Source organism: Montipora capricornis, chromosome 3, assembly GCF_036669925.1.
Source record: "Montipora capricornis isolate CH-2021 chromosome 3, ASM3666992v2, whole genome shotgun sequence".
Taxonomy (NCBI): Eukaryota; Metazoa; Cnidaria; class Anthozoa; order Scleractinia; family Acroporidae; genus Montipora; species Montipora capricornis.
Genome location: NC_090885.1, coordinates 48,621,433 through 48,635,258, shown reverse-complemented (window position 1 = coordinate 48,635,258; position 13,826 = coordinate 48,621,433). Strand labels below are relative to the sequence as shown.

The window sequence follows — 13,826 nt, the reverse complement described above, 5'->3', positions numbered from 1 at the left end:
AAGGATATGCGCCAGAGAACATATGGAACATGGATGAGACTGGGCAGTTTTTTAGAGCTTTGCCAAACTAGTCTCTGTCACAAGCGTCTGGTAATTGCACAGGAGGAAAGAGATCAAAGGAGAGACTAACTTGCCCTTTCTTCGTGAATGCGAGTGTGGACAAAGAGAAGCCCATCATTATTGGCAAGTCAGCCAATCCTCGATGCTTTAGGGGAGTCTCGGATAGAGCGACACTTCCATGCGAGTACTTCAGTCAACCCAAAGCCTGGATGGAAAGTGACATCCTTACTGAAATTCTAAGAAAACTGAATGCTCGATTAAGAAGAGAAAAACGTACAATAGTTCTCCTCATGGATAATGCGCCATGTCATCCCAAAGATCTTAATGACAAGTTCTAGCAGATAAAAATCGTCTTTTTGCCTAAAAACACCACATCTCGTTTGCAGCCTCTCGACCGTAGGATAATATAAGCGCCTATTGACACATGTGGTCAATAAAGTGGATGATTGTAGCACTGCATCTGAAGTTTGCAAGTCTGTAAATGTTCTGCAGGCAATAAGATGGACTGCTATGGCATGGAATGATGTTCCAAAATCAACAGTTGTTAAATGTTTTATTAAGGCAGGGGTTTTAAATTGTGAAGGAGAAACAAATGCAGCAGAAGCGGCTGACAGCGACTTCAACCCTTTTGCCGAACTTGATAGTGACATAAACATTGTCGAAGACCTAGCAAAAGAAAGAAGTGGGAAAAACGTGGTCTCGATTAAAGAAACGGTAAATGGCTGCTTTGACCCACCAATTTGTCAAGGGGTGCTTACCATTTACCTGAAACCATCCGGATGAAAAATTCCCTTTTAATGGTAAGCGAATTTCCATCCGGAAAGAACGGGAAAAACGGGTCCTGAACCATCAACCATATGCCAAACGGAAATTTGAGCCCCCGATACGGTATTGTAGCGGTTGATTCTCTGTCACTATGACAACAAGTTGCTAATTAAAAACAATTAAAAATGGCGCTACACGGGTTTTTGTTGGCTGTTTTGGACGACGACGAGGACTGTCATGACTTGATAGAGTCCGACGACGACACTTTTGTCCTTGCTGTGGGTTCTACAGTTATGCGACGAAGCCTCAGTAGAATCCAAGGCTACTTCGAAGAAACTGTACCATCGTATTTTGGGGACGAATTTAAAAGTCACTTTCGGCTGACTCGTAACACCTGTGAGCTGCTCACGCGAGAAATTGTTGCCTCTGGCTACCTTAATGTGGGTTTAAACCGGTTCGGAAGGACCCCAATTCCTCCAGAGAAACAAAGTTTGATTTATTTGTGGATGCTGGCTAATGGTAGCGAGACTTCAAGACAAGTGGCCGATCGCTTCGATGTCACTATGAGTAGTTGCGGTAGAGTGCTGAGAAAAGTAAATACTGCCATCCTGTCAATTCTTCCACGCTATCTAAAGTGGCCTAATGGTGAGACTATCTTTTTTTCTCCATGTTTTTGTTAGTCATAATAAAGCTGTAAACAAACCTGTTTTCGACAGCGGTAATAACTGAAACATGTTATAATGTAATCAGTGTTGCTTGAATAATTAAAAAGTAAAATTCATTACATATTTTTTCTTCAATATATAAAAGAACCACATGTGTATATGGAAATTATTTAAAACTTTAATGTTCATTTTGGGGTATTTTGCAGTCGCGGAAATGAGAGAAATCTCACAGAGTTTTGAAGATGGAGGAATGCCTGGAACAATTGGTAGGTGTTATTGGTGAAAACTTAGAAAGTTCCTTCAATATTGCTCTACAATGTACGACATTTTTTATCTCTTTACCATGGAGGTGGGTCAGTGTAGGCTGAAGCCAATTACTATGTCCTCGTGAATTAAATTCAGTGATGAGATTGGAGGCAAATTTACTTTAATTTCAGCTGGGTGACATACTGAAACAGTCTACATCCAGCTATGCATATCGTTGTTAAAATCTGGTCCTGGTATATCTTGCAGGTTCCTGAGTCTTAACAATGTATATGTCAAACTATGTGTAGTACATAGAGGATATTACATGCCCGTGTGTGGATATGAATTTTATCTTTGAGTGGTCAACTCGATATCTCACGAGTGAGCGCAGCGAACGAGTGAGATATCGAGTTGACCACGAGAAGATAAAATTCATACCCATAAGCGGGCAGGCGCTGCTTTCAAAGGCGCGATTTATTATGTAACCATAACGACGGTGATCTCTTCACATGTGAAGATAACATGTTATCTTCACGTGTGAAGATATAAGAAGTTTTCACGGGAAAGCTCACATGGTATCTCACTGGTGTTTATATAATAAACAGTTTTATACCTTTGTGAGCCTGAAATTTTAGTTTCTTGCTTCAATGGGCTACAGCATTGTTCTCACCCTGCCCCTGTTCATTGTTACCCCTTCGTGTGAAACAATGTTGGATTTCTCTGCAAGGCTTGCTTCGGTTTTGTGTAACATTGAAAAGGGGGAACACTGGTGGCCTTCAATAATCTACAGTGCAAGGGATTAGATGTAGATTAATGGAAGATGGAATTAGCGCTCATTTAAGTAAACTGTCTTGTTGCTCATTTTTGGTTAGCTTGAGAAAGTAAAGGTTTAAAAAGGGGTTAGTCTAATAAGTTCTGGAGTGAAAGTGGTTTGAAAATCAAAATTTTGGCAAATAATGACATGTTCTTAATTTATACTTTCATGTTAAGGTGCCATAGACGGGACCTTCATAAAGATCAAGGCACCCGGTGTAGACTCAGAGTCATACATTTGTAGGAAAAAGTTTTATGCTTTACAATTGCAGGTAAATATTCTCATACCATTAACTAGCTTTATAGATCAGTGAAGAAAAAGGAATTGATCAGTCCTTTTTCTTTAACCAAGTACTAGTCACACTCGTTTTTTGTGTCAGATGGTAATTTCTTTCATGTTGCAATTACTAATTAATGCTTTGCTTACATATAGATTGTTTGTGATAATAACATGGTCCTCACAGATGTATTGGCAGGTTGGCCTGGATCTGTCCATGATTCCAGAGTTCTCAGAAACTCTTCTCTTTTTGCCACTTCTGGAAACAAGTTTCCCGCAGATTACCACATCATTGGGGATGGGGGCTACCCACTTATGAGGTATTGATGTTGAACAAATATCTTTTTGTTATGAGCAAATATATGTTTATATATTCAGTTGTATAGAGCAATTCTCAATTTTGTACTCTTCACATTTGAATTCATCAATTATTTTGCTTTACCCCTTATATTACGTGTAATTATTTCTGGGTGGATTTATAGTATTATTCAAACTGTTAGTCAACTGCATTAATTGCCATCCCTTAATATTCAGTGCAGTATTCATTACAAGATTAGCATATTACCTTTTTGGGGGCAGTAAGTATATAAGGGGAGGAGGGGAACAGGGGTGGCGCAGTGGTGAGAGTGTTTGCCTCCCAACAATGTGTCCCGGGTTCGATTCCCGGCGTCATATGTGGGTTGAGTTTGTTGTTGGTTCTCGCCCTTGCTCCGAGGGTTTTTCTCCGGGTTCTCCGGTTTTCCTCCCTCCTCAAAAATCAACATTTCTAAATTCCAAATCGATCGGGAATTCGAGGGCCATGGGTTTGTTAGTTATTTGTACTGTTATGTGCTACCCTCGTTAAACAAAGTCGATTTATTTATTTATATATTTATTTATAATTTAAGAAAAGATGATTTTCTGATATTTTTATGTTTGTTTCTCTATTTTACAGATGGCTCATGACTCCTTTCAGGAATAACGGTCACTTACAACCAAATCAGCTCCGTTTCAACAATACCTTGTCATCATCCAGACAGATTGTAGAGCGTGCAATTAGTCTTTTGAAGGGGAGATGGAGAAAACTGGGCCATTTGAACCATTTAAGCGTAAAGCTTATGACTAAGATAGTAATGGGAGCCTGTGTCTTGCATAATGTCACTCTTATTCATGATGATTTTGATGAAAGTTATTTCCTGGATGATGATGATGATGATGATGATGATGATGACAATGATGATAATGTCCATGATGGCAACTGCCGGGACAGAACAGCTGAGCTAAAGCGTCAACATCTATCAAACATTATCAGTGGTTAATTAAGAATTGAGACAGAGAGAGTGTTTGTCCTGCTTATGGGGGTTACTTGGGATTTCAAGAAATGGGGATGATCAGAAAATATTTGAAGGTCTTTGAAATTTTCAGTTCTGAGATTCTTTTTGTAGGAAAATTAGGCAAGTATTTTTGGGGGTGGCTTGATATAAGAAGAGATTTTTTGGCCATTCAAAACAATCTAAAGAATTGTGACAGTGTCTTACCAGCAAAATATATTTCCTCCTGATGTTTATTGTTTACAGTGGCATTGCTTTAAATTACTGTTGGCATTAATGAAACAGGTTCCAGCTATGTTGAGAAAGGTTGTCCAAAAACAAAAAGTGAGAATCCTAAAGTGTATTTTGGGTACTTTTAAGTTCACTGTTTCTCTACTTGAGCATTTTAGGGAAACCTGAAAATCTGGCGCAAGACGTCATAAACTTATACATATGTCTGGGAGTGCGAAAAGAAAGCAAAAAAAGTAGGTTCAACAGATTCAGTGTCATGAACTGAGTGTATTGATCATATCCCAGATTGAGATTGAGATTTTTCGGACAACCTTTCGAAAAAGCTGCCGGTGTGTTTCTTGTACATCACTAAGGGTCAGAAATTTGGCATAGGAATTTTGGGGAATTCATTTTTTGGTCTAGTGATTTTTTGGTTTTTGCTGGAAGCCCAGGGGTAAATTTTTGGGCCTTGAATTTTGCACCCATTTGATCATCCCTGTCTTGAAATCCTGAGTACCCCTTGGGTTGTCCTGAACATGAGTTAAGGACGGTGCCTACTTTTGTTAGTGCGCACACTTTCTGCGCATCATGCAAGACATAGTTTAAGCGCATGCTGGGGTCGACATTGATGCAATCAACTATGCTACTAATGAAAGCAAAATTTTTTTACTGTGATCAAATCAAGTTTTTTGAACCTGTACTAAACCAGGAACACCAGAATAGCAGCATATCACTAAGCAGTAACTAACAAGTCAGTGTGTGGCCAGATCCAACATACTTGAGGTGTCAGTTAAAATGCTTGGTTATCTATTGACAACTATATTTGATAAACTTGGGCAGGGACCTGGGAATTCTTTATTCTCTGCGGACATGGCATTTAATCATGCAAAGGAAAAAAAAGCAAATAAGTATGAAAAGTTAGGAGAATCAACAATTTATTGTCAAAGTTGTGTATTTGTTTGCCAAGTGTGGGTTATTTTTAAAGATCACTGAAATAATGAGTACAACATTTGAGATTAATATTACATGTCATGCTTTAAAGTAATGTATGTTGCAGTGTTCAAAATAAATCAATGTAGAAGAAGGCAAGGCTACAACATAGCTGAGGACTATGCCTTTACTTGAGCCATAATTCTGGGATACTAGCTTGATGAAATAGTTGTATCAAAGCCTTAAATTTGGCCACATCCCTAAAGTATGCTTTAGGGCAATCTATTTTATTATGGTTGTTTTTGGGCAAAGTAAATACATGTGCTGGAAAATAGTTTTTAAAATCCAAACTCAATTACATTTCAAGTATAGATAATTAAGAATAAGAGTATGTGAGCATGCCAAAATATAGTTCAACTTACATGAATGGAGGAAATGGAATGGCTAATATTATTGTAAAGAACATTAAATTCTGCAAATTAAACATTTCGACATAATTTACCTATATGGTAATAACTCCAAGAAGTTGAAGCTCATTGCACAAACTGTAAGTACTGTAAATATAATTGTCCAGCAAGTGTACATTTTAACTTATTATCACATAAATGTGTAAATAAATAAATACAAATGAAAATGAAACCATCTCATTTGTTTTTCAACACTTGAAGTAAATTTGCCCAAAACAATTTTTTTTCCTCATTCATTTCTTCCATCATCTTAACTTTTTTGTTTTCTGCTTCTTCTTTTTTCTCTTGATATTCCTGGAGGAATGTGAGCATCTCAGAAGCAGACGACCTGCTTTTGCGTTTCTTTGCTGGTCTTTTTCTGGGGGTCTTCTTTTGGGGTGTTTCAGCAGAGTAATCACCATCAACAGAGCTATCACTTTCCTCACCTTCATTTGACATCACACAAGATGAGGATTCAAGGGTATAGATCGTTTTCACGTGACGTCACATAACTTCCGGTCGCCATATTGGTGGAGTACTTTTCCCGCGGAATTTTAAAATGGCACTCGATACTCAAGAGAATGAAGTGAAGTCAAGCGAAAATATGAGTGAAAAAGCTTGCATACCTCTTTCAGATTATGCTAATAAGTTAGAGCCAAAGGTCAAGAAACGTTACCTCGAAAAAATATCACCGATTGGGATCGATCCTGTGTTAATCGAGGGCAAGAACTTCCAACCCGATTGTTTACCTCCGGTGGAATCGACGGATCTACTTTTTTACCTTGTCTTAGAGACAAGTTACTACACAAAACAGCAATTTAAAGCATTTCGAAGCCTTCAAGCGTACAACCAGATGGTATCTGGATTTATTTCAAGTGTTCAGGGCCACATAGTCAAGGATAACTTTGTAGTTCTAGCGAAGGTAAGACATTCGCAGAGAATGAATGAGTCGTTGATTCCAGTGTGGATTATTACCGAAAAGCAAGGAACTATTATTTCTGCGCATTGCTGTGGCTGTAAGGCTGGTCTTGGGGAATCCTGCTCCCATGTAGCTAGCGTACTCTTTTACCTCGAGGCATGGACAAAAATAAATGGAAAAATGTCATGCACGCAAGTGAAGTGTTCGTGGATTTTACCTTCGTATGTAAAGGAAGTCGAGTACGCAAGAGTTCGCGATATCAATTTTACGTCAGCAAAGAAAATGAAAACTGACTTGGATGCAACCTTAGATAGGGTTTTCGACATATCGCAGGGCGATAACCTGGCAGAGGAGCCAAAAATTGAGTCAAGAGGTGTGCCAGCTCCGTCGGAAGAGGAGATGAATTCTTTCTACGCTGAACTGAACAATTGTAAATTCAAGCCCATAGCCCTCAGTCTAGTCCCTCCATTCGCCGAGAGCTTTGTGCTAAAAAGCCGCGAAATTCCGACTGTTCAGGATTTGTCAGATCATAAGTATCAAGATCTTGAATATCCCGAACTCCTGCAGGTTTGTTTGGAAAAAGAAATCGAACTTTCCGAGGAACAAAGACTGCAGATTGAGGAAGACACAAGAAGCCAATCAGAGGGAGCTAACTTTTACAAACACCGAGCGGGAAGGATTGGAGCGTCTCAAAGCAAAGTAGCCTCGCACACAAATCCAGCATTACCTTCACAGTCTCTAATTCAATCAGTTTGTTATCCTGAATTAAACAAAGTATTTTCTAAAGCAATAATGCATGGGTGTAAACATGAGGGACTAGCAATCAGTGCTTATGAACATGTTATGAAGGAGAAACACAAAAATTTCAAAATAGTAAAGTGTGGCATGTTCATCAACAAAGAATACCCTTGGCTACATGCTACCCCAGACTTTCTCTGTTCTTGTGACTGTTGTGGAGAAGGGTGTGGAGAGGTTAAGTGTCCTTTTTGCATTGACAATTGTGACTTTGAAAGCTATGTTTCTAAAAGTTCGTCATGTTTGAGAAAAGACAGTGCTGGTAATTTTTGGCTTAAAAAAGAACACGAGTATTTCTACCAAACACAACAGCAGCTTTTTACTGTGGAAAGAAAGTACTGTGACTTTGTTGTGTGTGCTTTCGATGAGTGTGGTGCCACCAAATTTTTTCACCAGCGAATTCTGCCTGATGAACAACACTGGAATTCTGTTTTGCCCAAGCTCACCAAATTTTGGAGAACATGCATTCTGCCTGAAGTGCTTGGTAAATGGTACACTAGGAAGCACTTTATGGCTCAAGTCCAAACTGATAAACAACCAGAACCAGGCGGCATTTGCTATTGCAGAAAGAACACTACTGAAAAAGGTGTCCTTTGCTGTAATTCCAAATGTCCTATTGTTTCTTTTCATTTATCGTGTCTCAAGATTGACAGCATTCCAAAAACTTGGTACTGCCCCCACTGCAGAAACTTACCTGAGTTCAAGAAATTAAGGAAAGCCAAAATGAAAGAATCAAAGGAAAAAAAGGATCCCAATGTCCCTAACCCAGCAATGAGCTACGACTTCATCTGCGTGTGTAAATCAAAACCCAGTGAATCTGAAAAACTGCTACACTGCCATAATAAATCATGCGAGAATGGCAGGTATTTTCACCTTAACTGCCTAAATTACAAGAGGATGCCTAACAATAGGCAGACTACATGGATCTGTCCATCTTGCCGCAAAAAGGTGAAAGTGAGACGCCCACATAAAGATGATGATGATGATGATGATGGTGATGTGACTTTTATTCAAACTTTGTCCACACCAACTGAGAAGTACAAATCTCTGATGAGCCTTGGTGATAACGAGTTCAGCCTAATTTCATCACCTACAGGATGGCTTGATTGTGCTATCATACATGAGGCTCAAATTCTCTTAGCAAATATCAACAAAAACATTAGTGGATTTCAGAGACCAACACTTGGTCCTGTAGGGCAGTTTAATATTGAAACTTCTTACTTTGTACAGATTCTCCATGTTAACAACAACCACTGGGTATGTGTTAGTTCCATCAACTGTGCCTCGGGCTACGTTAATCTACTGGACAGTCTGTCCAATCCTGTACCATCGCAAGAAATTGTGGACTTGGTTAAAAGCTTACTTGGCCCCAGTTACAAGGGAATCAACCAGCTGCCTGTTCAGCAGCAACTAAATACGAGTGACTGTGGGGTGTTTGCAATAGCATTCGCCACATGTCTTGTGTATGGGCAAAACCCATCGCAAGTACGTTTTAATATACCAATGATGCGCCCCCACTTGCTTAATTGTTTCAAAGCCCGTGCTATGCAGCTTTTTCCAACCATTTAACTAATAATATATACTCAGGGTTCATAATAACATTCCAGGTCAGTCTGTTTAGAGCAGGGTTAAGCTATCACTGATTCAGCTGATCTGCGAAATATATACTTTTGTCTTTATTTGGCTCCAAAATAATATTGTGTTTTAAAATCCAAATTGAAAACCCTGACATTAATCATCTCTAAACAACAAAGCCCTGGTGTTATTATTTCAATCAAATGGAACAATTCCAGGGCAAAGGTTTACTAAGGCAGAGCAGACATTGATAATCCTGTCAATCATAGGAGTCGATGCTTCTTGTGTTCCATTAGGGTTACACATCAAAAAATCAATCGGAAGAGTTCCACTTAAAATAGTATACTTCCTTCGCAGAAGACCAATGACCCGTTCCACATGTATTCGCACATTAGCTATGCCCCTGGTTTCTTCCACATCCACTGGGTCCAGTTGTTCTTTACCACGAGTGAAGGCAGGAATTGCCAACTGTGCATGCCTAAACATAAGGGATTCTTGAATGGTAAACCCCCGATCTGCCAGGACAAGGTCGCCTGGTAACAACTTGTCTAGTATGCCACAATTATCTGTCAAATACTTGTCAGACGTTCTCCCTCCCCAAGCTTTAGAGACAAATGAAATTGTTGCCTGTGGAGTTATGCCTATCAAGACCTTCACAGTGTTGTGATGTTTGTAGTTTGAGAATGTTTGTGCACGTGCCATTAGGTTTGAAGGTCTGTCAATAAACACTTCAAAACAATCGATGATTACTGTAGTCTTCTTCCCGAACGAGTACTGAAAGCATTGAGGCATGGTTCGCCACAATTCCTCACGTTCTGGCCACTTAATTAAAGGCCACAGCCTTACGTCCATCACGACCATCCACGCCTGGAATGTTCTTGACACCGTAGAAACCGAGACATTAAATCGGTAAGCGAGATCTTCCAAAGGCATATTTAGTCTAAGCTTCATCAAGGTCATGACAAATTCTTGAAAACGAGTAATATGTTGGGCCTTTCGAGCAATGAAGGGATTAAGTCGAAGGAAAACAGCTTTTAACGTGCCAAGCGAAGGTAATCCGGTATAAAAATTTACTTTCTTGTCGTCGTTCCAAAATTCATCTTCGCGAAATGGTCGCTGCGGTGGCGCTCGAGCTACTAGATAGTCAAACTCCTCCGTTTGTGTACTGGAATCGACACACGTTGGAGGTTCTTCGGCAAAGGAAATATCTGAAATCTGTTCACCCGGTTCATTCAACTTAAGTTTCTTTGCTGCGATCTCCTCTGCAAGCACGCGTTCCCTCTCTTCTTGCTCCTTTCGCTTCCTTTCTTTCTCATTAGCTCTCTGTCCTCTTTGTGATGCTTGTTCGATGTTTCCTCTCTCCACACTCTTTTTATGGCCCAGGTTTAAAGTCGGCACCCAGTCAACGTTGTATTTGTCCCAACTTTTTGCTGCTCTTCCTGAGACGAAATGGCGGCTGCATACACGATCATTTGCGAGAATCTTTTCGGTCAAATCAGACCGACTTATTGCTGAAATCCAACGCGATCGCCGTTCAAAGGATAATTTTTCCGCTTCTTCTCCTTGGTTTGTGACTACTGATGGGACTCGAGCAAAATGAAGATCTTTACCTGGAACGCTTTCGCTTCCACAGGCAACTATCATGCAAAAAACCATCTTCACAGTGAAGACGCGACTCGGTTTGTTTACAGTTTTACTCCACCAATATGGCGGCGTAGCGACCGTTACTAGGCTTTTGGTCACGTGAGTGAAAACGATCTATAGGTAGGCCTTACAGCTGCATTCATGCCAATGCAATCAGCCATCTCAGAGTAGTACTTCCACTTCTTGTGGTTATTTCCACTTTTGTTGTTATGATCTGTGACTTCTTTGAGTTTTGCTTCCAGCTTGGCCCACTTTCTTGCACACTGATCTGCAGATACTCTGAGATCTGACTTTGAGTTGAAACTTGTTGCAATTTTTTGAAACACCTCTTTTTTGGTTGTTTTACCATTGCCAAATAATCCTTTATGATCTTTCCAGCAACATAGAAGAAGATTAATGTGTCTGTCTTCCCATCTGTCCAAATTGAGATCATTTGATGATGATGTTGAACCTATTTTTTTTGAAGAAGAAAAGTTAAGCAACAGGTTAAATTGTTAGGTTACTTATGATCTGTCTGTCATTTGCATTGAAATGAAAATTTTTCATTTATTACATAAATGACGGTAATTTTAGTCAACACCAAGACATTTCTTTAGTTGTAATATATGAGCTTAACTTGTTGAATTTATGCATTCACTGTAGCAGTATACTGCTCTAAAATACATTTATTGGTGAAAAAAATGTCTAGCCCTACGAGCAGAGCCTCTTTACACTTTACTGCGGCTGAGAATTGGGAAGAAAAATTCAAGTTTATCGGGAGAAAGGCTCTGCTCACAGGGTGATGATTAGCTATTTAAAGCTTAATACAAATTTTTTTTTGCAAAGAGTAATTTTCTTCAAAACATTCTGACGAAACATCGTTCCAGATAAAGAGTCGAATCATTTATCAAGAGCAAAGTTCGAAATTAAAGTAACAGGCGTTAAAGCCTACAAGCCTAAGGTTGTTTTGCACTTGCAGAATCCATGCAGAAATATTAGCTTATAAGCTTAAGCTTAGTTTTATATTTCACTTCTCGCGGTCCGATAACTGAGTTCGGCTCATATTTTACCCCTTCTTGCCTGTAGTAATGCACATTTGGCTTTAGCTTAACAGTCTCAATAACTTGCTATTAATTGAATTCAGCGAAAATGATAGACTGCGGAACCACGGGATCGGGATCGGTCGATAAAAACCGACAGGATTGAGGGAAAATTTTAGTGCCCCGATGGCGAGATGCGAAAACTCTAAAAACAGTGAACATTTTATGATTTTCAGACCAAAGGATAGACTTCACTCCTACCAATACTTAGATTAAAGGGGAATCAAACTAATTCTCACTAATATCTACTTCAAAGATGTTATTTAGCAGTTTTCAAACTCACCTTCGTTTCCCTCATCTTCCGCCATTTTGTTTTGTCTTGCGTGAAAACTCTTCAAAAGAGCGGGAAGTTGAAATGGTACGTACACCAACCGGGAAAACCGAAAAGAGCGGGAAAAGTGGATCGCCTAAAACGACCGCCCACTTTTTCCGGAACATTCCGAACGGAAGGGGACGTACCATTTCATTTTCCAACCGGAATTTCCGGTTTTTCAGGGTATATGGTAAGCACCCAAGAACTTCCAGACAATTGGGAGGATAGTTTTTTCGACAATTACGCCAGGCATCTCTAATGCCCAGAGGGATTGGTTGCAACGCAGGACAAGCCAGACAAAAGTTTCTAATTTTTTTTCAAAATCGTGACCTTGAAAGACAATAGACAAAATTTACAGTACAGTACTCACACATTTAATACAAAGCAGGGACTTTGTCTCGAGATAGGTGTAAAGCCAACTCGACCGGTCCAGCTCTGTTCACGTTTTTAATACAGTTATGTTTATCTTTCAGTGATTAATGTTGTATAATCATGTATACAATTACTTTAATTGTCATGTATATCTGTCAAGATGCCACTTAAAATAGAATGCTCGTGAAATCTGACCCTACCCCGTTAATATGACCACCCTGTTAATACGACCAAATTTTCATGGCCTGTTGGTGGTCGTATTAACGGAGTTCCACTGTAATCACTGCTAGGCTAAGACCTTTGGCCTTACAGCTGGATGTTGATGCAGCTCTGCTGCTATGAGCAGTGTATTTGTTAATGTCGATCCCTGCTGACTCTAACATTTGCTTAACCCATGGAGAAATGGTATCTTTGGATACAGGTTTAAATGGTTTAACATAACTTATCAGTAACTGTGAGTGTTCCTCTCGCAACTGTTTTGTATGCTGCAAGTATTCCTTAAGATGTTCTACCACACAAAGTTTCTTGTCACTTTGGAAAGAGAGTAATTCAATGGGTGCTAGATGTAATGAGTAATTGACGAGTAATTTTGCAAATAACCTGCTGCAAATTTGAGATCTTCGAGTTGGTTTTCTTTTTCTTGGCACTTAATTGGCTCCATATGTCGGAGTTGACTTTTATACTCTTTATGTCAGAACAGTTCGGAGGCTGTTTATATTTATCCGAGAAACTTTTAATTTTGTCAGAAGACAGCTTCTTGCCCCATCGTTTTAGAGCAATATCAGCCAGCTCTTGCTGAATTTTGTCGCCGGTGGTGTCATCCTCGTCAGTGCTGTTTGCAAAGTCTTGGAGAAGCTGTGTCTCCTTGGTGGGGATTTCCCATGAGCATTTGTTTCATCTGCTTCGTCCAGGCTCGGAGTCTGAATTATCGGATACAGTGTATGTTGACTGATTCTTTAAGCCCTGTGGCGTTCGTCAGGGACTGGTTTTTCGCACAATTTAGCTAAAAGACTAGCCATTATCCCCATGTTGTTGTTTATATTATCTAGTGATAACGCAAGATCTCAGTTAGAGAAATTAGGTAGATCTTCCATTCTTGGAGAGCTGTCGGAGGTGCTGTGCACATCGCCTGACGTTGTTGTGTTTTCATCAGACATTTTGGGAAGGAATCACTTGAGGTGTCAGAAGAAAAATCTGGTAAGTTTAAAATTTAGACTTACCTTCCTTTCCAGGTATGTAAAAGGTGGAAAAACCTGGCGATGGTGTAGATTTATAAAGATTTAGAATTGAAAATACTCAGAACGTGATAATGTCAGCGAAACGCAAAGCTCACTGTTCAGCATAGACTGCGAGCAGTCTCTTTCTTTTCCTAACTTCTGTAGAGCGTAGCGCGTCGCGTAGTGCGTC

General features: G+C 39.6%; 4 protein-coding genes across 4 annotated transcripts; 2 read left to right on the top strand and 2 right to left on the bottom strand.

Moving 5' to 3' along the window:
- The first annotated feature begins 1,010 nt into the window (after positions 1 to 1,010).
- On the top strand, positions 1,011 to 4,766 carry LOC138040424 (putative nuclease HARBI1). Its single transcript, XM_068886156.1, has 5 exons — positions 1,011 to 1,470; positions 1,697 to 1,756; positions 2,727 to 2,821; positions 2,983 to 3,146; positions 3,761 to 4,766. The coding sequence occupies exons 1-5, from the start codon at positions 1,011 to 1,013 to the stop codon at positions 4,122 to 4,124; spliced, it is 1,143 nt and encodes a 380-aa protein (XP_068742257.1). The 3' UTR covers positions 4,125 to 4,766.
- A 1,154-nt stretch (positions 4,767 to 5,920) lies between these two features.
- LOC138040423 (uncharacterized) lies at positions 5,921 to 12,042 on the bottom strand. Its single transcript, XM_068886155.1, has 3 exons — positions 12,018 to 12,042; positions 10,770 to 11,106; positions 5,921 to 6,203 (listed from the first exon to the last, which is right to left on the bottom strand). The coding sequence occupies exons 1-3, from the start codon at positions 12,040 to 12,042 to the stop codon at positions 5,921 to 5,923; spliced, it is 645 nt and encodes a 214-aa protein (XP_068742256.1).
- On the top strand, positions 6,282 to 9,017 carry LOC138041850 (uncharacterized). Its single transcript, XM_068887519.1, has 2 exons — positions 6,282 to 8,134; positions 8,747 to 9,017. Exons 1-2 carry the CDS (start codon positions 6,282 to 6,284, stop codon positions 9,003 to 9,005), a joined length of 2,112 nt encoding a protein of 703 aa, XP_068743620.1. The 3' UTR covers positions 9,006 to 9,017.
- On the bottom strand, positions 9,021 to 10,667 carry LOC138041847 (uncharacterized). The gene has a single exon (XM_068887517.1). It carries the CDS (start codon positions 10,665 to 10,667, stop codon positions 9,207 to 9,209), a length of 1,461 nt encoding a protein of 486 aa, XP_068743618.1. The 3' UTR covers positions 9,021 to 9,206.
- Positions 12,043 to 13,826: the final 1,784 nt, after the last annotated feature.

Bases quoted from the DNA above. Each gene is read 5' to 3' on its own strand.
- LOC138040424 (XM_068886156.1), top strand. From the start codon at position 1,011: ATGGCGCTACACGGGTTTTTGTTGGCTGTTTTGGACGACGACGAGGAC. The intron at 1,471-1,696 runs GTGAGACTATCT...GGTATTTTGCAG, and splicing joins CTATCTAAAGTGGCCTAATG to TCGCGGAAATGAGAGAAATC. The intron at 2,822-2,982 runs GTAAATATTCTC...GCTTACATATAG, and splicing joins TTTATGCTTTACAATTGCAG to ATTGTTTGTGATAATAACAT.
- LOC138041850 (XM_068887519.1), top strand. From the start codon at position 6,282: ATGGCACTCGATACTCAAGAGAATGAAGTGAAGTCAAGCGAAAATATG. The intron at 8,135-8,746 runs GTTCAAGAAATT...TCTACTGGACAG, and splicing joins CACTGCAGAAACTTACCTGA to TCTGTCCAATCCTGTACCAT.
- LOC138041847 (XM_068887517.1), bottom strand. From the start codon at position 10,667: ATGGTTTTTTGCATGATAGTTGCCTGTGGAAGCGAAAGCGTTCCAGGT.
- LOC138040423 (XM_068886155.1), bottom strand. From the start codon at position 12,042: ATGGCGGAAGATGAGGGAAACGAAG. The intron at 11,107-12,017 runs GTGAGTTTGAAA...CAAAAAAAATAG, and splicing joins GGAAGATGAGGGAAACGAAG to GTTCAACATCATCATCAAAT. The intron at 6,204-10,769 runs ATCGTTTTCACT...AACGATCTATAC, and splicing joins GCTGTAAGGCCTACCTATAG to CCTTGAATCCTCATCTTGTG.